The 24,121-nt window shown below is 38.3% G+C and overlaps 1 protein-coding gene across 1 annotated transcript in view; it reads right to left on the minus strand.

Annotated features, from left to right (window-relative positions):
• The window catches only part of tsnare1 (T-SNARE Domain Containing 1), a 188,791-nt gene that overhangs the window by 97,123 nt on the left and 67,547 nt on the right, over window positions 1-24,121 (minus strand). Inside the window, exons 5-7 of the mRNA XM_065239873.1 lie at window positions 3,851-3,941; window positions 3,561-3,635; window positions 858-914 (exon numbers count right to left, since the gene is read on the minus strand). Coding sequence (XP_065095945.1) covers window positions 858-914; window positions 3,561-3,635; window positions 3,851-3,941 — 223 coding nt within the window. The remainder of the gene's footprint in view (window positions 1-857; window positions 915-3,560; window positions 3,636-3,850; window positions 3,942-24,121) is intronic.

Below are 24,121 nucleotides of genomic sequence, written 5' to 3' on the forward strand. Positions count from 1 at the left end.
ATAAATAAATGAGTAAACCACTGCCACACCCCCGATACAAGGTATCGCGATCTCACAGGCTGACAATAGGACGATCTCAAAATGGGGCAAATCGCCCAACACTAGTCACCGCTAAAGTTTGGGAACTTGTACAACAAATCACAGATGAGTACATCACTTGGTTTGCTGGACGAAGCATGGGGGCAATCTAATCTTGCATTTGCCAATGACAATGGTTGTGACGATTCTCTCTGACCAGTCATATGCAGTGTCACACAATACGTTTTTGTATCAATACGGCTAAATTGGAATCTCAACCGAGGTGGTGCTAAAAAGTTATAGTATCTGGTACTAGGTACTGAACATATTTGAAAACCCTCCAAAAGTGAGCTGCACCGAGCGTTAACCGTATTTCTGTGCACTTATGGTGCTTTTCCATTTAATAGTATGGCCATACTGTTAAATGAAAAAGCACCATAAGTACACAGAAGAACAACCAGGTGAAATTAATAAAGTGAGATTTGTGAAAATAATGCATTTCAATTACTGACTAATAATCTTTTCATTGCCATTAAAGTTAAACTACTGAACCTAAACATAAGAGCTTGATAAAAACTGTTTATTTTTTTTACAAGAATAGGGTTTTGCATCTAAGCTCTTCATCTACACACGGGCATAAAAATCTGAATACTGTGAGAGTTAATATCTGTCCCACAAGAAAAAATCAAATGCAGAAGAAAAGAGGCATCAAAGAGTTTCACTCCACATGCAATCACAAACTCTTTATGTTACTGTCACGGGGACGGCGCAAAGCTTGTGAAAGAACAAAGAGGAAGAAGTAGACTCGCTCTGGACTCTGAGATATTGAAGCCACTCACCTGCTTCCTGTCCTTTTGTGCTGCAGGAAGCAAGGCCCTTGAACGATCTGCAATTTTCTGTCAGAAAAGAGAAAAAAAAATGACATTAATATGCAAATAGAGGCAGGCACACGTGGCAGCAGCTCAGCTGAAGAGATGTCAGAGTAGTCTTTTCACTGGTTTAAATTATTCCTGCATGGGTGGGTTAAATCTAGTACACTGTGATGTCCCATGACTATTTTTAAAGCATCACAAGTCCCATGTTCATTGTTTGGCTAACTATTAAATATGTTACATAAGATATTATCCAACATCAACATATAATAAACAGTGGCTGGTTTTAAACATATCTGTGATGTCTTTTTTTGGTTTTCTCTCTATTTAAGGATGGTTTTGGACTGTTGAGTTTTGAACTTTTAAACTTAAAACAGCCAAAACAGATTTAAGTTGTGATCTGTCCTTAGGGGGGCCACTAAGGGGGGAAGTTAGGACTATTCTTAGGGCCCACGCACTTTTGGGGCCCCCGAAATAATTTTTTTATTAGTGATACTTATAATAGTAATGTTATTGAGATTATAAATGTAATTTACAAAGAATTACCAATAAAACTTAATTATGGCTTGTATCTGCATTTTCAGCAAAATGCTTCCCCCCCTTTCACTGAATGGTTTCGTCCCGTCCAGTCTCACGTAGCCCCTAGACGAGAGGCACGTCCATTTGAGACGCGCGCACAATCAGCGGGGCAAAGCGCGAGTAACTTATAAACGCTTAGTATAGGTCTGGAAATCAGAAACTAAAAGAGACTGCAGAGGTCAGAGAGAGAGAGAGAGAGAGAGAAAATGTGCTGACAATTACCCAATAATTATTAAAGAAAGGTAACTTAATGTTAAATAATTTATATTTCACAGAGCTTCCTTTTGACGTAATGTTAGCGTCAGTTCCCACCCCACGCAGCCCCTTTAGGACTCTGCATAAGGAATGAATGACTTCTGGTTAAACGGCAATTGTTTGTCATATACAGTGGAAAGTGTTAACCTTGGGTTAAGTAATGCACAGTGCAAAAGGTCAGAGTATGAATACGCAGGGTTAAGAAAAACCTGGGATTAACTATTTCAAATGTGAAAAGCCCTATAAAGAGAGGAGAAATAACAGAGCAATAAACAATCACTTATTAAAAAGACTTCTCAAGATGTCAAATAAACCTTTGGTGTCCCCAGACTACATATGTGAAGTTCTAGCTCCAAATATCATATAGATAATTAATTATTGCATGTTAAAATTGTCACTTCACAAGTGTAAGCAAAAATGTGCAGTTTTTGGGTGTGTCCTTTTAAATAAGTTGATCTCCACACTAAATGGCAGTGCAGTGGTTGTGTAGTGCAGATTAAAGGGATAGTTCGGCCAAAAATGATATTAAACCCATGATTTACTCACCCCCAAGCTGTTCGAGTTGCATATGTCCATCGTTTTCGGATATTTTATAAAATGTTTTTAGATCTTTCAGTTGATTAAATGTAATGTTACGGGGTCCACCCATAGTCCACGACCTTCAAGTCCAAAAAAAGTGCGTCCATCCTTCACAAAATAAATCCAAAAGGCTCCAGGATGATAAACAAAGGTCTGCTGAGGGTGATCCGCGCGGTGTTGTTGTAGAAATATCCATATTTAAAACTTTATTAATGAAAATAAATACCTTCGGTTGCGCCGCCATCTTAGTAGTGTCCGCATTCAGGATGAGAGCTTACGCAGCCTACGGAGGCTACTCTGCTGCTGCTCTGTGCCCCCACCCTCCGAATTTGTCATACGTCACTAAGAAAAGTGCGTACACTACGCCAATAGTCTCTCCTGAATGCGGACGCGACTAAGATGGCGGCGCTACCGGAAGGTATTTATTTTCGTTAATAAAATTTTAAATATGGATATTTCTACAACAACACCGCGCAGATTACACTCAGAAGACCTTTGTTTATCATCCTGGAGCCGTTTGGATTTAATTTTATAAAATATCCGAAAATGTGTTTGTCTGAAAAACGATGGACATATGCAACTCGGACAGCTTGGGGGTGAGTAAATCATGGGTTTAATTTCATTTTTGGCCGAACTATCCCTTTAAGGGGTGGTATTATCCCCTTATGACATCACAAGGGGAGCCAAATTTCAATGATCTATTTTTTCACATGCTTGGAGAGAATGGTTACTGGGTTGTGTTTTTTCCACATTTTCTTGGTTAATAGAAGTATTGGGAACCCAGTTATAGCACTTAAACTTGAAAACGTCAAATTTTCATGACATGTCCCCTTTAAATTCTAGATTCAATTAGCAAAATGTTTTTTTTTTTATTTTTTGCAGTTGAGCTGCATTAGTTAAACAACTATTCCTATAATATAAAACGAAATATAAACTAAATATTATCTTTTGGCATATGGATGTTTATGTGATGCTTGTTTAGATATATTCTAACGTTTTGAAACAGGGCTTGCAAACCTGATATAAAATGATGGGCAAAATATAACTCCTGCAGTCTTTAGGTTGACAGTTTACATATTCTGAAGGTTAAGCATCTCCTTTTTCTCACCTGACACTTACAATGCAACCAGATTCTATTTTGTATTCACTGAAAATATACTTTAGTGGTTGTTCCCACATTTGCAGATATCTATTGTGGAGGCTCTGACAGAGGTAAACATGTGTTATTGTGTGGACAAGAAAGAATTGCATGTATACCTTCTGCAGGTCTCCATATCGCTGCACAGAATCTGACAGCTCGTTTTTGAGTCTCGTCAGACGAAGCCTGTCTTGCTGGTGAAAAAAATGAACACGTCACAATTTTAACAACTCCATCAACATGACATATTTCACCTGCCAATGCACATTATTCCAAACATATTGGATTGTCATATAACTGACAGTTATAAATAGATTGATACCCATATATAAAATAACCATTTGAGCAGAACACAAAGAAAAATGAGAGACATGATAGAAAGGTCAAAGTACAAAGAAATGGCATTTACCCGTGAAGATCCGCTGATGATGTCACTAAGTTGTTTAACAAGTTGACTTGTGCTTGTGATGACTTTATTGGTTTGTTGTTGTGTTGAATGTCTGTAAGAAATGGGGAAAACAGAATTTAAAAAAAATAATTAGGTAATCATGCTTTACTGCATGACGATTCAAAACTATCCCAAGGTGCACTGCTCCTCAAGCCGGGTTAGGTTTACAGTCTTATTGAAGGGATTAGGCTCAACCAATTAAGTAAATCAATATTAATGACTGTGTGACAGAGGAACAGCTTTGTGCAGTGATGGACTGTGTGTCCCGGCTGCAGAGCTCAGATGATGTCAGGCAGGCTTTGGGCTCCAGGCAGGAGTCAATCTGCTGCCTCAGAGGAAACGCAACGGATTAGACGTTGTGTACAGAGACAGCAAATCAAATGTAGGAAAGGTAGCACAAAGAAAGGGAATACACTTAATTTGCTGTTCTTTATGCATCAGCAGAGCGGATGAAATCCAGACTATATCATTCATGTTAGAGGGCAATATTTATTATTGCCTATATAGGACAAATGGCACCAGGGGTCAGCTTCCGGGCTAGGCTTCTGAGACTTGCCTTTTGTGGACGCCTGGTTATTTTTTGTCACAACTAAATAATTCAAATCTGCAGTCTTAGGCGCTGATTTTTTTTTCCGCTGATGGGTGCTTGGCACAACGTCACGCATTGATTAGGTTGCTTAGCAACGGCAGAGGCTACGGGAGTGCCCAAGTGCTTTGAAAAGAAGGAGGAAAGAGGCGCGGTTGCGTTTTCTGGCTTTAGACTCGAAATGTAAAGTGTCTCTTATTCAGCTTATTTCAACTCGTGAGATCCACCAATCAGAGAGCTCCTGAATTTCAAAAGCGTTTATAATTTAAAGGTGCAGTGTGTAATTTTTAGAAGGATCTCTTGACATAAATGCAAAATATTATACAAAACTCTATGATCAGGGGTGTATAAAGACCTTTCATAATGGACCGTTTTGTTTTTATTACCTTAGAATGAGATGTTTTTATCTACATGCACCGAGGGTCCCCTTACATGAAAGTCGCCATTTTGTGCCGCCATGTTTCTACAGAAGCCCTTAACGGACAAACTTTTTACTAAATTGTCTCCTACGATGACATGTTTGTCCCATAGACTGTAAAAAAAGATGGACGACGCCTGTTCGCTCTCTTCCATTGGTGAAAAGTGAAGCCGCCAGTGTCCTGATATGGCGCTGACATCTTGGGTCTTGAGTCTGCGCATTAGCGATTTCGGGACCAGTCCTGCACAGTAGTGAGCAGGAAGTAAAGCCGCGAAATCAAGACCCCGCTCTCGCAGAATGCGCATATCACACGATATCACAGCTGTCAATCATGACGTGACACCACCGTTTTTATATCATTAAATAACTAACTAAACACAAGCTTATTTTAAAAACAAACATTTGAATTTACATCAGCGTGATAAAAACTAAAATAAATGACAGAAACCAGGTTCGGAAAAAAGATAATTGAAGTGTAATTAAATTTTTTTGTTGGTCTCAAGTCCCATTGAATAACATGGGGAGGCGGGGTTTATGAACTATACGGGAAAACTATACCGCAAAAATTTACACACTGGACTTTTAAATTACTTGAGCATATCTAATGTTTTTCCACGGAATGGCATGGCTGTGGCTAAAAGGGATACAGAAAACACAAATCTCTTAAAATCTCACCAGATGAACACTGTTTTTATCCTAATCCTACCCAAACCTAACCCTAAACCCAACATCTAGCAAGATTTCGGCGTTTGCTGTATCCCTTCCAGCCAAAACCGTTCGGCAACCATGTCTGTGCACTGAAAAAATTATTCATTCAATTTACAAAATTTTTTAAGGTAAGTGGTTGCAATCAATTTATTTAAGCTACATTTAAACATATTTTTTTGTTGTTTGTTTAACTGTAGCTTAAATAAATTGATTGCAACCACTAACCTTAAAAAGTTGAGTAAATTGAATGAATCCTTTTTTTCACTGTAGTTGTCTTTTTCGATTTTTCACAAAGTCTGGAACATATTGTCTTTTTTTCTGGCACAAGGTGAATGTTTAAGCTCTCTCTGTCTCGCCTTTGACTATACATAGCGTATAAAAAAATTTAAATCATTATTGCAAATCACTGCAATATGCGTATCGCAATATGGACATGCACAATATTTGACTAATTTCGATATATCTTGCAGCCCTTATTATATATAAGTTATTATATTCCAAAATGCCTCAAAGGATGGCCCACAGATCCACAGAGATCTGAGCTAATCCCTAAATACCCGTTGACCCTAACACGGCGCCTAAATCAGGGTGTCAAAAGTGTGGCCAAAAGATAAAAGAAAGGAAGTGAGGAGAAGAGAGAGAAAGCGAGTGCATTAGAGACACTGAAATCTTCAGCTTGTCTGTGTTATTTGCAGTAGTGAGCCGGGTGGTAGATGGAGAGAAAAAAGGGCCAGGGGGTCAGAAGCTGCTGAACAAATATAATCTCCTGATAGAAATGCGGTTTTCTCCTCAGGCGGAGCGAGGGGTTTGGATAAGGCCATTGATTTAGTGTCTGTGCCGCGCGTCGACTGATCCCTGCCTTGAAAACCCGAACCGGGACCGCCGGTCAGAGTGTCTTCTGTTCCCCAGAGATATACGGTACTGAGCACAGAGCCCACCGCCCACTCAAATATTGATTTGAAAAGCGAGGGAGGAAGCTAAGGGAGATACATCGGGAAGAAACATTTCGGTACGGGTGGGGGCATGTCACTGTCGCTCTGAGTCCACTAGACAGAAACGAGATCAGCGGAGCAGAAAAGCACCCATAACAATAGCGGCGGGAGCCGCGTGCACAAAAGAGGAAGAGGTCCACAGCGAACGCTCTAATTACATGGCAGAGAAAAGGAGAATGGAAGCAACCAGTTCAACCATGAAGCTTGGAGGGTTTTTTAACGTGATCAGGTCTGAACATGAGCAATGACTCACTTCTATACAGTTCTGCACGCACAGGCTTAATGTTGCTGGTTGAGAAGTTGCGTTAAGGCCTTTGGTTTTTTTGTAGTTGTTGATGTTTAAAAAAAGCCTCCAAGCTAAGTACACGACTCAAAATGTAAACTTCTGATCACAATCGTCTATTTCTTCTTTATTCTCTCCTGGCGTTGTTAAATGGGTTGGCATTGGGTTTTAAGACACATTTGATGGCATCCGTTGGATGTAGCAGAGGGTCACTTTCAGGAGCGGTGATTTAATAGCTGATAAATTTGCCGAAGACAAGTCTTCTTTTCGCTATCAATTCTGTGGCAGCCGATCTAAGCAATAAGGAGGAGGCGGTTTGGAAATCACAAGCATCGCATGCACCAACACAACACCATCTGAGACAGACACAGAGGTCGACTTGGTACCATTTGCATCCGTGTTATCCCACCACCAGTGTCACATTAGTGCCGGTTAACCTGGGGCCTGAGATAATCGAATATAAATGTTCTCAATGAAATTCAGCAGGATCTGACGGATATTGAGGCAATGAAACAGAGGTTGACTGAAAGCAAACAAAAGAACAAGGTCACGCTGTAGCATATTTACTTCACTGTGTTTTAACAGATTTAAGTAGTGCGGGAACGTGTGAAAGTGGAAATTAATGGGTAAAGAACAAAAAACAGGAAGTACAGGATTTTGTGCCTTGGCTAAAGGCTGTAAATCATTTTATAACTTAGCCATAATGCCAGGGTTTAGTCACAGCGATAATACAAATAGAGACCTTTTTAAACTCGTATGGCACTTTATGACTCAGCCTCATTATATTGTGCACTATGAGCCACTGAACACTTTCAATACGCCTTCAATTAAGCCTTCCTGTGTTCCCTCAACAGCTACACACAAAGCTGAGCATGGCCTACACAATCTCAAGGGTCAACCCGCAGCCACAGTGTTGCTATTGCTCATCCCACATATTCAAAACCCAGCAGTTGATTTCCCCAGACGCTGGTTAGTCATGCTCTGGATTTAGCGTGTTTTGTGTTCCTCGGTCCCAGAGCTACGGCTGAATCTTCCTCCGCTTTGACTGGCTGTGGTCATCTTGAGCCTGATGAAAGCCCCGTGAGGGCTGGACAAAGATTCTGTTACTGGTACAGCCGAGGCGGTTGCTATTGGAGATGATGTGGAGGATGCAGAGGTCAGGGCAGAGCACATGCTGAATCAGTCAAAATTCGGATCACGGTGATGATTTCATCAGGTTCATCTCCGACACAAAAGCTGTAAATCAGGAGTCCACTTTCAAACACTGACCTCAATAAGAGTTCATACTGTAGCAGCATTTATGTAGGTGGTCCTAAATGGTGATATTTTAAATGTATTATATATTTATACAAAAACATACATCTTTTTAACTAACAATCAGTTTAACCCAGAGCAAAAAAGCGCTGTGTTGTATTTAAATAAGTCATTATTATTCTTTTAAATGTAAATCAAGGTTGGGTTGCATATTGAAGTCTTTGTTTTGTCCAAATATTTCCTTAAAAAAAGAAAAAGCTTTGTAGTACTTTGGACAGTTTGATAGATCTATCTATACACCCTCAGAAAAAGATACCAAAGTTGTCGCTACCTTTTAAAAAGATCCTAATTTGTACCATTTTGTACCATATGTACCAATATTTGCTTGTAAGTTGTTAAAACTTTTACGGAGTGCGGGTCCCCTTGGGTACGTTGGTCCCTCTTGTGCCCTTCGAGGCACCCCCAAAGTAAATTTATGAAACACTTTAAAACATAAAATTTTAAATCAACAAAACATATAAAATTATAAAATTTAGTGATTTTGGTTAGTAGCCTTATTTGGTTCCAAAACGCGATAAACGCCTCTTTTTTTTAAAGAGTTACCACCAAATCAGTACTGTATCAGGTCAGTATTAAAAAGTAAATTCTTAATTTTATGCAAAATCCAATATCCGCCATGTTATTCTCATCTTTTCTCCCTTTTTACCCAAAACGCAATAAACGCCACTCCTCCTTTTCTGCAGAATGCAATAAATCTTAACCAATCAAAGAGCACCATTCCAAGCATTGTTAACAACAATGGCTATTCTGGTTGAATACACACAGAATCCTAGTTTTCCTCATCTACTTTGTACTTCATGATCAACAAACAAAAAATAATACTTTGTTGGCATTGATAAACGTGGTGGATTTCTGTGATGGGAAAAACATAAGCCATCAAAATCTCCTAATTTACGTGAGAGGCACTTGGGAGACGGAAAAATGCCGGCTGTTGCTTGTTCTCCCGACAACATCAAGCTTCTGTCATGCTAACACATTGACCCCAGGGGATCTTTTTAAAAACTTTACATTATTTTACTCGAAGCCAACGAAAATCGAGCAGGACCAAAACATTTTACAGCTGATCGCTGTCAAAAAAAGTTCAGCGACAACGTCCCAAGGACGACAGCAGCAATGACAGTGTTCTTAATATGACAAAGTAAGTGTTTTGATTAATGCCATTCATGTTTTTTTTTGTTTTTGTTTTTTTTTTTGTTTTTTTATACCCGTAGTCAACTAAATGTATATAACATGGCAAAGATGAATGCACATTTATATATTGATTCAATAGATTTATTATTTTAAAATAAATCTTTGAAAATGAAAATCAAGTTATGGATTTGAATTTTTAATGTTATTATAACCTAAAGATGCTATGTAAAAGTTTGTAACAGAAAATAGTGGTTTTCATCTCGTCACTTTCTTGGTATAGAAAACACATTTTTACCGAAATTAGTCAAAATGGATTTATTGCGTTTTGGAACCAAACTCTTCATTTACATATATATATGTTTGAGTTTGAAGAGTTTTGGTTTTATTATTTCATAAAACTGGGGCACCCTGGCACAATCTTTGAGGTACCAATATGGATCTTTTGGGTACAAAAGTGACAACTTTTGTACCTTCGTGTAAATTTTTTTTACAGGTTATAACAATGAAAAGTTGCAGAGAAACGCATGGCAGCTGAGACACAGGACACCTGCATCATGACACCCAAGCCCAATGCTCAATTTTAAACGCTGACTGCAGAACTCTAAGGTCAAGTCACTGTCTAGCATTGTCTTTTTTCTTGTGTCCGTACAGACAGACTTCTGCGAAAATTACTCAAAAGCAATTCCTCTCAAAGAAAGTGTGATGTACTGAGGTCATGCTGTGTGTGGAGTCTGGTGGGTATTCACTTTTGTAAGTTTGTGTTCGGTTTTAGACAGCTGTGTGCGAGGGACACCTTGCTTTCCTTTTATAAGGTGTTTTATTGCATATCTCACAACTCCTTCCCAAGTATTCCTCTGACTTCTTTACAACCCACTTTTGTGTAAATGTTACCAAAATGTGTTCACAAAAAATAAAACGGTAAACACGATGCTCTTCATGCAGTGTGGTGTGCAAAGCATTAAATTAATGTATTGCACCTAAGCATAACCATAGCCTCAAATGTACCATTTTTTAAAGCAACATTAAAAATGTATTAGTCAGATAAAAATAAATATAGCTAGCTATTTCTCCTGCACGCTCGCTGGATGATGTTAATCAAAGCATGCACAGAATAAACTGAACACAACTTTTATTTACGCTACAAATTAACATATGTTTGTATGCCATTACTGGTTGCCCATTCTGTCACTATCAGGGGTGATGGACAGCTCCTCCAAAGTTTTTACTGTTTCAACAGTCCAAAAACCGGAGAAATTATTTTGAAAGGGTAATCTGCAAATGATCCTTATTTTTATGCAACTCGGCTAAATTATAAACACATCTGCAACTATCAATCCACCTGCAGTGAAGATGATTTATTGACTAATGGTCCAAAAAAGTGATTAACATATACTCAAAGTCAAACACTGGTACTTTGTAGTTACAAATAAAGCTATATAAATATATATCTCATCATTTCAGTCCACCACACACCACTGATTTGCCATAAATGGATATGGGATGCTTTATAACAACATTGTTGTTATTTCAGCCACCCTCTTATATTATTGCTTTTAGTTATATGGGGTATTGTAAACAATAAAGTGAGAACCAAATTTATGATCACCATTCGACTACTGGTAATAAAAAGGTCAGTCTAGGTCATGTGGAGCAGAAATTGACATGTCCTACATTGTGATACATTTTATTTGAATAATACTGCACCACAAAGGCATTCATAAAATAATAAACTCCAGTCAAAGCTACAGTAGCTCTCCTTTTCTCCTTTTATGATTTTTGTTCAGTAAGTCTAATATTATAAATAACTGATAACTTCTTAAAAACAGTATAATATACTGTACAACCAGAACAAAATGGTCAGGATCCAACTTTAAGGCAGAAAGTTTTGTAGTGCTGCATAATATTGAAGAACAATGTGTTATGTGATAACTTGCTCAATTATGCACTATTTATTCTTCTAAAAATATTTACAGAAAATACATTTACTTAAATCCTCAAATACCTAAATATTAATAGCCATTCCAGCATCTATGGCTATATTATTGGCGAGAACTGGTTAATGTATAAACAAGTTAATCCACACAAGCTGATCAATACACACGTTGAGTAAGAGGCAATCTCCAATTGGACATCTCCAATTCACCTAACATGCATGTTTATGGATTGTCGGAGGAAACCGGAGTGTTTGGAGTTAAAGGGATTGTTCACCAAAAAATGAAATCATCACTGTATAAGTATCTCAGTCCTGCTGAATACAAAGGAAGATGTTTGAAAAGAAGCAGGAAACAAAAAGCAGGAAAAAATACTACAGTACTATTGAAGTCAAAGGTACTCGAAAGCGGTTTGTTTACGAACATTCCTCAAAATACCTTCCTTGGTGTTCAGCAGAACAAAGAAATTAATACAGGTTTGTAACAACATGAGGCTGAGTAAATGATGACAGAATTTTTAACCCACGCTGACACAGGGAGAACGTATAAACTCTACACAGAAAGACCTCCTGACCCAGCTGGGTCTCGAACCTGGGACCTTGCTGTGAGGCAAAAGTACTACCCACTTATTCAAATTCAATTTGAATAATATTATATTTAAAAACTGTTATATAAAAAAATTATATAACAACGTAAACATTTTAGATTTCTTTCTGTGAATATAAAGCATAACTCTCTGTATCACCAGTCTCTCCAGTCTGCATTAACCTAAAACATTGACCACTTTTTAAGTACTTTGAAGTATTACTTAAGTACTTCATTTTTTTTAATAAAACAGTTAGTTCCAATCCTTGATTCTGATTGATCAATAGCTGTGCTTTATTCACGATAAAACCGCTATGACCGCAATGGTTCTATTTATCAGTGCACAATTAGCAACACCCTTAGCAACCACACGTAACAGTTTGAGAACGGTTTGTTGTTTTTATTTGAGCTTTCATGCATATTACACATTGGAACGTTGTTCACGGTCAGTGACAATTTTTTTCTAGTGGAAGGAATGATTTTATTGATTTAATAAAACTTTAATATTGTGTGGTAACCGTTTTATAAACTGTTTTATAAAAGCAGATATATTGAAGGCAATAAGGTACGAGAGGCTGTGTTATATTGCGAATATGTAATGGCTGAAGGGCCTTTTTAGGCACAAGCAAAGCGGAGTACAGCTTGAGTGCCTTGAGTACCTTATTGCTTACTTAAATATTATTTTAAGCATTATAATCATTTAGTTATTGCAAACTATTGCTATATGTGTATGGCAATGTGCACATTTGCAATATATCTGTGATTTCAATATATCTGGCGGCCCTACACTCTAAGGGGCTGTACACACCAAAGCTTTTTTAAAGGAAAAGTTCGGCCAAAAATGATATTAAACCCATGCTTTACTCACCCCCAAGCTCTCCGAGTTGCATATGTCCATCGTTTTTCAGACAAACACATTTTCAGATATTTTATAAAATGTTTTAGATCTTTCAGTTGATTAAATGTAATGTTACGGGGTCCACCCATAGTCCACGACCTTCAAGTCCAAAAAAAGTGCGTCCATCCTTCACAAATTAAATCCAAACGGCTCCAGGATGATAAACAAAGGTCTTCTGGGGGTAATCCGCGCGGTGTTGCTGTAGAAATATCCATATTTAAAACTTTATTAACGAAAATAAATACCTTCCGGTAGCGCCGCCATCTTAGTCGCGTCCGCATTCAGGAGAGAGTATTTGGGTAGTGTACGCACTTTTCTTTGTGAAGTATGATCAATTCGGAGGGCGGGGGCACAGAGCAGCAGCAGAGTAGCCTCCGTAGGCTGCGTAAGCTCTCATCCTGAATGCGGACGCGACTAACATGGCGGCGCTTCACACAAAATTGAATCCCTGTAAACTATTGACGCTCAGTGCGGAAAAACCGCAGAGCGCCGGCTTTCAGCATGGAAAAAATCCGCCAGCGGCTGGCTGTTTTGAAAAATGCCGCGATTCCATTGGAAACAATTGAAAACATGCGCTGGGCGTGGGCGTAAAAGCTTTGTGTGCAAGCCCTCCTTATTCGAAAATAAATACCTTCCGGTAGCGCCGCCATCTTAGTCGCGTCCGCATTCAGGAGAGAGTATTTGGGTAGTGTACGCACTTTTCTTAGTGAAGTATGACAAATTCGGAGGGCGGGGGCACAGAGCAGCAGCAGAGTAGCCTCCGTAGGCTGCGTAAGCTCTCATCCTGAATGCGGACGCGACTAAGATGGTGGCGCTTCACACAAAATTGAATCCCTGTAAACTATTGACGGATTTAATTTGTGAAGGATGGACGCACTTTTTTTGGACTTGAAGGTCGTGGACTATGGGTGGACCCCGTAACATTACATTTAATCAACTGAAAGATCTAAAACATTTTATAAAATATCCAAAAATGTGTTTGTCTGAAAAACGATGGAAATATGCAAATTTGACAGCTTGGAGGTGAGTAAATCATGGGTTTAACATCATTTTTGGCCGAACTATCCCTTTAAGTGTCTGAAAATGTCTGGAGGACGCCGAATGCCATCTGTTTTTTTAACTGAGCACCAGGTTTCTTCAGCTGAGTGCTTTGGTAGGTGTGATAGAGCTATGAGCCGGTTGGCTCCTCCACTGTGATTGGAAAGCCGTGTGAGAACTGACATTAACGAGCGGAGCTTTTCACCCAAAATTGAATCCCTGTAAACTATTGATGCTCAGTGCGGAAAAACCGCAGAGCGCCGGCTTTCAGCATGGAGAAAATCCGCCAGCGGCTGGCTGTTTTGAAAAATGCCGCGCTTCCAATGGAAACAATTGAAAACATGCGCTGGGCGTGGGCGTAAAAGCTTTGTGTGCAAGCCCTCCTAAATTCTGCTGGATTATTTTTATTTTGGACAGAACACATGTTGGGTTATATATAAACTTTTGTTGGGTTGTTGTTCCCCCAACCATGAGTTAAAATAACGCAGCACTGCTCTGAAACAACCCAGCAAAATTTAGAGCAGGGGTGGTGACATTATTTGGACATTGACGATATTGCATCAAATAAGTAATTCTGGATCAAAATCCTACACTGTTTAATATAATTATAAACTGCTTCGCAGGTCAGAAAAAAGTGGGCTTAGGGGACGTGCACGGCAAAGCTATTACGCTGGCAACTGGCGTATCTTTTCAATTGTTTCCAATGGAAGCGTGGTGTTTTTTTTAAACATCTGGCTGTTTTTTCCGCACTGAAAGCCGGTGACAGCGTTTTTTCCGCGCACAGTGCTGAGCGCCGGGAGTTTAAAAATATTCAATTTTTAATGAAAAGCTCAGCTTGTCAATGTCTGCTCTCACACGGCCATCCAATCACAGTGAAGGAGGGGCGGGACAAATATCACAACAAACAACCGGCGCATCGTACAACAACTGATAAACAAAGCAGAAGTAGCAACCAAAGCTCTCAGCTGAAGAAAGCTGGCAGTCGACTGAAATAAGGGGTTGTGCACACCAAAACTTTTAAACGTGGCTGGATGCCGAATGGCAGTTTTTTTACTGAGCGCCAGCTTTCTTCAGCTGAGCTCTTTGGTATCTGTGATACTTGAGCTGTGAGCCGGTTGGTTGTTTTGATACTTGTCCCGCCCCTCCTCCACTGTGATTGGACGGCCCTGTGAGATCTGACATTGACTAGCGGAGCTTTTCACCCAAAGTTGAATATTGTTCAATTCTCTAGGCTTAGCGCTGAGCGGGGAAAAAACGATGAGCACCGGTCTTCGGCACGGAAGAAAACTGCTAGCTTCCATTGGAAACATTTGAAAACATGTGCCGGCCGCGGGCGTAAAAGCTTTGGTGTGCACGGCCCATAAAGCTGTCCGCCGCGCGTTTTCAGCCAGGCGTTTTCAAAGCTTTGGTGTGCACGCCCCCTTAGTTTGCCCACCTCTGATTTAGAGTGTCGTTTTTAGATATAATTCATTTGATTGAACACTATTGAAATGATCTTTAGAAAATGTACACACATTGGTTGTATTAGTTCATTGGCGCCCTGTGCATTGGGTTAAAATATTACACAGACCAGTGATTTAGTAAGCGTCTCTCTGTGCTCATGACAATTTTCTGGTTTTATCACAAAAGTGCAGATCTCAAACTAAATAAACCCGCCTAATTGTCTGTTATCACCCAACTATCTAAAAGCTAAAGGTCTCCTCTTCAAGACATTGATGAATATTCTTGTGTACTCATCCAGCAAACGACATACAGCCCGTCCACAAGATCACTCGACCGCTGAGCCGAGGAAATGTAGGGCTAATGAGCAGAAAACAATTATGCCAGCGTAATGTGCCATTAACCACTGATCTCAACCTGGGGTAATGACGCATACAGGATCAGTCACGATGATGGACACTATTCTGACATTGTCAGACAAGGCAACGTTTGCGCAGATGTCGTATATAATCAAGATTACGAAAAGCAGACAAATTTAGTAAGAAACTCTTGAATTGGTATTTGTGTGTGTTGGCGGGTAAGGGAACATTTTAAAATTAAAACTTAATTTAGCTAATGGCCTTTATAGTGCATTTTTCAAGTATATTTAGCCTATTGGTTTTTATGAATAATATATTTCACACAACATTGATTAAGTGGGTTTTTTTAATAGATGTTAAATTAGCCAGATGAGTTTGCAAGTCGATTGCACTTGTGTTGCTTTGAAAGCTTGAGGTGAGGTGGAAGGTGCTTTTAATCAGCTGTTCATTTTCTGATTGCTCTGATAATGCACTGTTAACTTTGCATTTGGTTAGAAGATCAGACACTTAATAATGCGCACGCTCAGTCTTCTGCTGAAATCGTGTTACTGAATCATTACAATACCATCGTGCCTTTTTTCTGCAACAGTACCACTTACAGTATGAATGTGTTTGCCTCATACAAGTACGATAATCAATGATCTGATATACATGTACTGCAATACCTAAATATAATATCTGATCTGAAACCGCACTATTACAAGAACCCAAAATTCGATATTGACGTGTCCTGTCATGCAATACAATCCAGAATGATTTTATCTAAAATGTTGCTAATTATTTTATCATTATAACAGCACTCTTATAATGAGTCATTTAAACCTACTACAATAGAAGAGCTCTCTAAATTAGTAACGTCATCTAAATCATCGTCCTGTATATTAGACCCCATTCCCACAAAATTACTAAAAGAGGTATTTCATGGAGTGTCCGACACGGTACTAAATATCTTTAACTCATCGCTAGAATTAGGATACGTTCCAACAGCTTTCAAACTAGCAGTTATTAGACCGCTCATTAAAAAACCAAACCTTGACCAGGGAGATCTTAATAACTTTAGACCAATCTCAAATCTACCTTTTCTTTCTAAAATATTAGAAAAAGTAGTGGCAAGCCAGCTACGCACATTCATAGCGAATAATAATACATATGAAAAGTTCCAATCAGGATTCAGGCCCCACCATAGCACAGAGACAGCGCTGCTTAGAGTTACAAATGACCTCCTATTAACATCCGATCGTGGTGAAATCTCAATCCTTATATTACTAGACCTTAGTGCAGCCTTTGACACAATAGATCACAGAATCCTACTCAATAGACTAGAAAACTATGTTGGCATCAGTGGTCAGGCGTTAGCCTGGTTTAGATCGTATCTAACCAATCGATATCACTTTGTTTATGTAAATGAGGAAGAGTCACATCACTCCCCCGTTAAATACGGCGTACCTCAGGAATCAGTTCTAGGCCCTATCCTATTCTCGTTATATATGTTACCTCTAGGAGACATTATCAGGAAACATAACATAAGTTTTCACTGCTATGCGGATGATACCCAGCTTTACATCTCGTCACATCCTAGCGAAACCCACCAGTTTGCTAAGCTAACAGACTGCATTAGTGATATTAGGGACTGGATGGCACATAACTTTCTTATGCCAAACTCCAATAAGACAGAGATACTTATTATTGAACCAAATCGCTCCAAACATAATATGTCAGATTACAAGTTGCCCATAGATGGCTGCACGGTGGTGCCATCTTCCACGGTTAAGAATTTAGGCGTAATGTTTGACAGCAATCTATCTTTCGATAGTCATATCTCCAACATCTGCCGCACAGCATTTTTCCATCTTAGAAATATCTCAAAAATACGCCATATGCTGTCTGCATCAGATGCAGAAAAGCTTATCCATGCTTTTATGACCTCTAGAATAGACTATTGTAACTCGTTACTCGGGGGATGCCATGCAAATCAGGTAAACAAGCTACAGCTGGTTCAAAACGCCGCCGCAAGAGTGCTTACTCGATCTAAAAAGTATGACCACATTAGTCCAATTCTGGCATCTTTACACTGGCTACCAGTTAAATATCGCATACAATTTAAAATATTACTAATCACCTACAAAGCCTTAAATGGCCTAGCACCCTCGTATATAAAAGAACTACTATCAGAATACAATCCACCACGTAAACTGCGATCACAAAATTCGGGTTACTTAATTATCCCTAGAATATCAAAAGTGTCTAAAGGTGGTAGATCCTTTTCCTACTTAGCTCCTAAGCTCTGGAATGATTTACCAAATAATGTTCGAGTATCAGACACAGTCGAACAATTTAAATCTAAACTTAAGACATTCTTCTTTAACAAAGCATTCACATAGAATGTCCAGTAAATGTACCGTACTGGTAACACTTTACGGTAATGGTACATGAATTATCATGAATTCATGTATAAATTCATGCATGAAATATGCATTCATTTATGCATTAATATCTCATGAATCATCAAGAACTAACACGAGTTCAACGTCTTTCATTCATGACTTCATGGATGAACAACACCTTAATTAAAACATTAACTAAGAGGAGTACATCATCATGAATTATGATTTATTACACATGATCATGAGGTTTTCTCTGTTCACAAAAAAATCGGTCTTCACCACCCATTGTGGATAAAGCTACAGTAGTGGTGGTACATAAATCATCATATATTGCATTATTAACTAAGCATTAACTATCAATGACTTCATCATGTGTGTGGCCCCTCAACTAAAGTGGTGACTTGGTGCTTTGAAACACTTATGAACAATGTGGCATAACTGGGAACATACAAATTCTGTGGGCATTCAAATAAAGTGGTCATCATTAACTAAGCATTAACTATCAATGACTTCATCATGTGTGTGGCCCCTCAACTAAAGTGGTGACTTGGTGCTTTGAAACACTTATGAACAATGTGGCATAACTGGGAAATGACATCAATATGAAAGTGAAGGTTCAAGCCGTTGCAAACAATGTACGGTGGACACAAATGGACTTTGATCTTAACTTTTACTGCTTTATTCAGTATATATAAACAGTATAAACCAGTTGAATCAACAGCTGGAAAGAGCTGAGAAGGAAATTAGTACATACACCATGAACTTTATTTTAAGTGGCTGTATATCTCAAAACTTTTCAAAAACATAAAACTGTTTTACAAAAAAGAAAAAAAAGAAAAAATATTTTACAAACAGGTTGATCTTTTTTGGTAAAGAGTCACCTTTTAATGTAAAGTATAAAGCTACTGATGTGGACCATGCTACTGATGTGGATGCATGACCATGTTTTTGAATGGTCATGCATCAATTTCTCAGTTGCCGCTGAGACAGGAGAAATACAGATTTCAGTGTTGCACTTCCTTCTTTCAATGATGTAAAAATCATCATTTTGCATCATTGAAAGAAGGAAGTGCAATGTCTTTGTTGAGGGAGTGAGACTACAAACACCCCTTTTCTCTGTCAAATAGGCACCAAATTCTAAATGTATGTTACATTTCGACCACAAATATGACACACTTTCAATAAAGATTAATGTTTCTACGGGTGAAATGCTCCTTTAATGCTTAGTTAATGATGACCACTTTATTTGAATGCCCACAGAATTTGAATGTTCCCAGTTATGCCACATTGTTCATAAGTGTTTCAAAGCACCAAGTCACCACTTTAGTTGAGGGGCCACACACATGATGAAGTCATTGATAGTTAATGCTTAGTTAATAGTGGAATATATGATGATTTATTTACCACCACTACTGTAGCTTTATCCACAATGGGTGGTGAAGACCGATTTTTTTGTGAACAAAGAAAACCTCATGATCATGTGTAATAAATCATAATTCATGATGATGTACTCCTCTTAGTTAATGTTTTAATTAAGGTGTTGTTCATCCATGAAGTCATGAATGAAAGACGTTGAACTCGTGTTAGTTCTTGATGATTCATGAGATATTAATGCATAAATGAATGCATATTTCATGCATGAATTTATACATGAATTCATGATAATTCATGTACCATTACCGTAAAGTGTTACCAATGTACTTTTCCCGCAGTAGTTATTTTGTCTAGAACAAAGCACTCCCATACCTCATACGGGTAATTTACTCTTGCCGCAATAGTTAGCCTGTCTGGAACCGAGCTGAATTAAACCACTATAATGTATGACACTTGCATTACATGCGAACGGCCCCTACGCTAATAGAATTCTGTTTTTGTCTCCCTGTCTCGTCCTCGACTCTGAGGACAATGAGACAAACAGACCCAGTTCCTGTTGCTGTGAAGGTCATCGCACCACTAATCAACTGGCTGTCCTTCAACGTGACGCCCAACCGATGCGCGACCAACGGCCACCGGCTGAACCAGTTTAATCCGCTTACACGCTTCCTATCCCTACCGTGTCTATATATTATAAATATAAATATTAATTTCTCCCTAGGGTTTTTTGTCCTTCTAGGATTTTTTCCCATTGGGTTTTCTCCTAGGGGGGTTTTTAGTCCCAGGGAGAGTCAGCCAACTTTGGCTTAACTTAGCACTTTACTGTATACGTTACATTATTAATATGCTCGCTTACACGGTTTTTTATCCTTAGCCGCTATATTCTACTTCTTATACTATGTATTGATTTTCAATGTTCTCCTCTACATCTACTCATGTAAAGCTGCTTTGCAACAATTAACAATTGTGAAAAGCGCTATATAAATAAAATTGAATTGAATTGAATTGAACTCTAAAAATGGTTGGGTTATTTTTAACCCATAATGAGTAAATATTGGACAGGGCTAAAGATTGCCCCATGCTGGGTTAAAAATGACCCAATGTTGGGTTGTTGTTATTAAACCATGCTTTACACTAACCCGGCAGCTGGGTTAAAACAACATTAAATGAAATGATAACCAGTAGCATTTCACCTACGATATACAAGCTCCTATACACGATATGTAATGAAAACTTAAATTGTGAAGTTAATACAGTATAATACGATATATGAAATAGTGGTGGGCAATGATTAATCGCAATTAATCGCATACAAAATACAAGTTAGTTTTGGCATAATATGTGTGTGTTTTGTGTGTAATTAAGATGTATATTTAAACAGAAACACATACATGTATACATTTTAGAAATGCTTTATTTATATATAAATTTTGTTCGTTTATATACTGTATAATATAGAATATATTTAAAAAATATATATTTAAAACACGTGTAAATGTTGCTTAAATAGATAGATGAATGTGTGTGTATTTATATATACATAATATTTACACACAGCACACCCTCATATATTATTCAAAGAAACTCACTTTAATTTGTATGTGATTAATCGCGATTAATCGTTGCCCACCACTTTTTTAAATTGACATTTGTACATCATCTGAATAAATACATCGGCTGAATAAATACGCCTTTTATTGATGCATGGTCTGTTAAGACAGGACATAATTTGGCCGAGATACAACTATTTAATAATCTGGAATCTGGGGGTGCAAAAAATCTAAATATTGAGAAAATCACCTTTCAAGTTGTCTAAATAAAGTCCTTAGCAACACATATAACTAATGATAAAAATGTACAAAATACCTTCATGGAACATGATCTTTACTTAATAACCTAGTGTGGGGGAGGGTTGCATTAAAAAATCGATAATTTTGCCCCATGCAATGTATTGTTGGCTATTGTTTCAAAAATACCTGTGCGACTTATGGTTTTATGGTCGCATATGTCATTCTCAATAAACTCGGCTTTAACCTCCGACATTTAAGGTGGTGTTTTATCACCATCATCTACTGGAGTTTTAGTTTGTCTATAGATCCTCACAGGCTTCCCAGCATAAGCACACCTTCTGTCAACACACCTCAGCGGTGGAAAGGACAAACAGAACAAGTGTCCTCTACTCCAAAGGCAAAGGCTGTCCCTAAGACATCTCGTGTGCAAAAAAGCTGAAAGGGCACAATGACAAACTAGGGTGTGAATGAGAAATCCACTTAGTTCGATTGTTTGATTACAAAGAGGGTCGCATTTAATAAGCCAAGTGAATTTTTTGTGAGATTACTTCCTAAAACGCTCATTGTATTACTATACTGTATGTAATACAATTTAACGCACTTGAGCATTTAAATGCATAAAACGCTGTCATATATTTAGTCAATTTACCATTAAACATTTTACTCTCCATTCTGTGTATTGAAACAGTTATTTTCTTTTCTTTGTAAACACATTTAAATATGAACTTTAAACAGAACAGTGTCATTCCACATAGCTACCTCGTTAATATTTAACTTTCATGTTATCATGTAACCATAATTTATTTAAATTAATGTGTTAACCATAGATATGTATAAAGGCTAGATGTGTTACGGCGGAGTCTCTAACGTCATCACCTGGCGGCCATCTTACCTCAGACAGCTCGCTCACTCGTAGAATTGAGTTTTAATGGGGCAGGTGCTTTTAAATTACCATAACTTGCTCAATTTTCTACCGATTTTCAAACCGTTTGGTTTTTTACAAACGTTATTAACTCTTTCCCCGCCATTGACGAGATATCTCGTCAATTAAGAGAAAACGCTTCCCCGCCAATGACGAGATTTTCCGTCTTTCCGCAATACCGCTATTATCCACCAGGTGGCGCCTTCCGCAACTTTTTAAACCCGGAAGTATTGCCCTCTGGCAAGCTGCTGCATGTCCGTGTCTGTTTTAAAGATCGCTCTGAATGGGATCTCTATGAAAAGTCCGTCACAAAAATGGAATTATCTCTGTTTTTTGCTCAAAATATGGTGTTTTTGCAAAAACCTACCCATATTCAAAAGCTGATTGCAAAAGAACCACTAAAGGTAGGATGAAATGGTTTTTTTTGTTTGAAAGCAGAGGGTCTGTTCTTTCATTTGGTATATTGTATGTTTATATATTTAAAGAAGAACATTTTCTGAAAGGCATTAAACTTTGGTGAAAATCATGAAAAACGCTGGCGCTGGCTGGCAACTTTTTTTTAAAACGCTGGCGGTGAAAGAGTTAACATGGCTATAATTCTGGATGCTTATAACAAACAAACCATTTGAAAATCGGTAGAAAATTAAGCAAGTATGCTCCATTAAACGCAATGCTACGAGTGAGTGAGCTGCCTGTGGTAAGATGGCCGCCAAATGCGGACGTTCCACTCAATTGACTAGCAGCGCAGGCGAGACATCTAGCCTTTATTATACATATCTATGGTGTTAACTCTTTGACATTATGAGAATAATCATGATAAAAAAAATTCAATTAATTGAAAGTCCTAATATGCATACCACCAGTCGTGCAGTAAAACGGACAAAACTGTAAGCCATTCACCTCACTGATCTTTTGTAACGCCAGTCACTGAAGTCCACTGTGAGTAAGTGCAGTTTTAGCACAGTGGCTGCCCATATCTTGTCTGGCCTGTGACACTGTAGTGTAAATGTGTGTGAGAAGGTTTTGGGAGGGGGCAGTCTGCCAGGGCCTTTGGGCGACATTTCACCATCTGGGAGGTATGACCCTGGAACTGCAATGTTTCTGTGAAAACTTCCTGTAATAGAATCAAGGCTGGGGTCTAGCTGAGGGCAGAAAAACTATGAAAATGTGTAGATTTAGTGAGCAGGCGATAAAGAGAGAGAGTGGGGGACAAAGAGAGTGAGTTGCTGTCCAGTTTCATGTTTTGAGCAACAGGATTGAGTCTAGAAAGAAAGTCCAAGCCAAGCAAGCCCAGTCAAGGTCAACTAAGAAAACAAGGAAAAAAAACAGGAAATAGAAACTACATAAGCAAAATAGCTTATGTAGTTTACTGGTTGTCGATTGGTTGTCGGCTTTTAGATATAATGACAGCGACGAAAAAAGAGAACTTGAGGTGAAGGTTAAACAGGTGAAGGTTAAATATAAATGTATCTGTGAATATGTTTTTTTTTTTCATATACACTACATAAGAGTATTTTTTACACACTATACTTTTAACATGACTCATGTGCTACAGTCTGCTATAAACATACACATTGTATATAGCTAAACTCCCTATAACAGGGCTCAACATAAAGGACTGCCCGGTGGCCCGGGGAAAGCGTGAGAGACGTTCGGGCCAGTAAAAAGTATTGTCATATATTTTATTTAACATCTTGGAAGCAGACATTTACTAGGGTAAAACACGACGAAAGAAACAATGCAATATTTTGCACAGTTTGCTGTCAGTTTACAGGTAACGCAGAAAAGTTGGGAGCTTTCTGTTTTATGTAAAATTTTGCTGCAACACATGCAATGCAATATAAAGTTACATTCACTGTAACATTGAGTTACTCTGAAAAACAGCAGAGGGTGCAGTGGCAGAAATACAAATCTGCTTATGGGTCAATGACAAAACAATCTTCTAAAAACGTATTTAGAGGAAAAAATGATGTAACGCTTATTTTTAAGTCTGCAACACTGTGTATAAAGATTTGTGTTTATTGAACAACATTTCAGTACATTTTAACTCTTTCCCCGCCAGCGATTTTTAAAAAGGTT

The sequence above is a fragment of the Paramisgurnus dabryanus genome, chromosome 13 (genome assembly GCF_030506205.2).
Source record: "Paramisgurnus dabryanus chromosome 13, PD_genome_1.1, whole genome shotgun sequence".
Lineage (NCBI taxonomy): Eukaryota > Metazoa > Chordata > Actinopteri > Cypriniformes > Cobitidae > Paramisgurnus > Paramisgurnus dabryanus.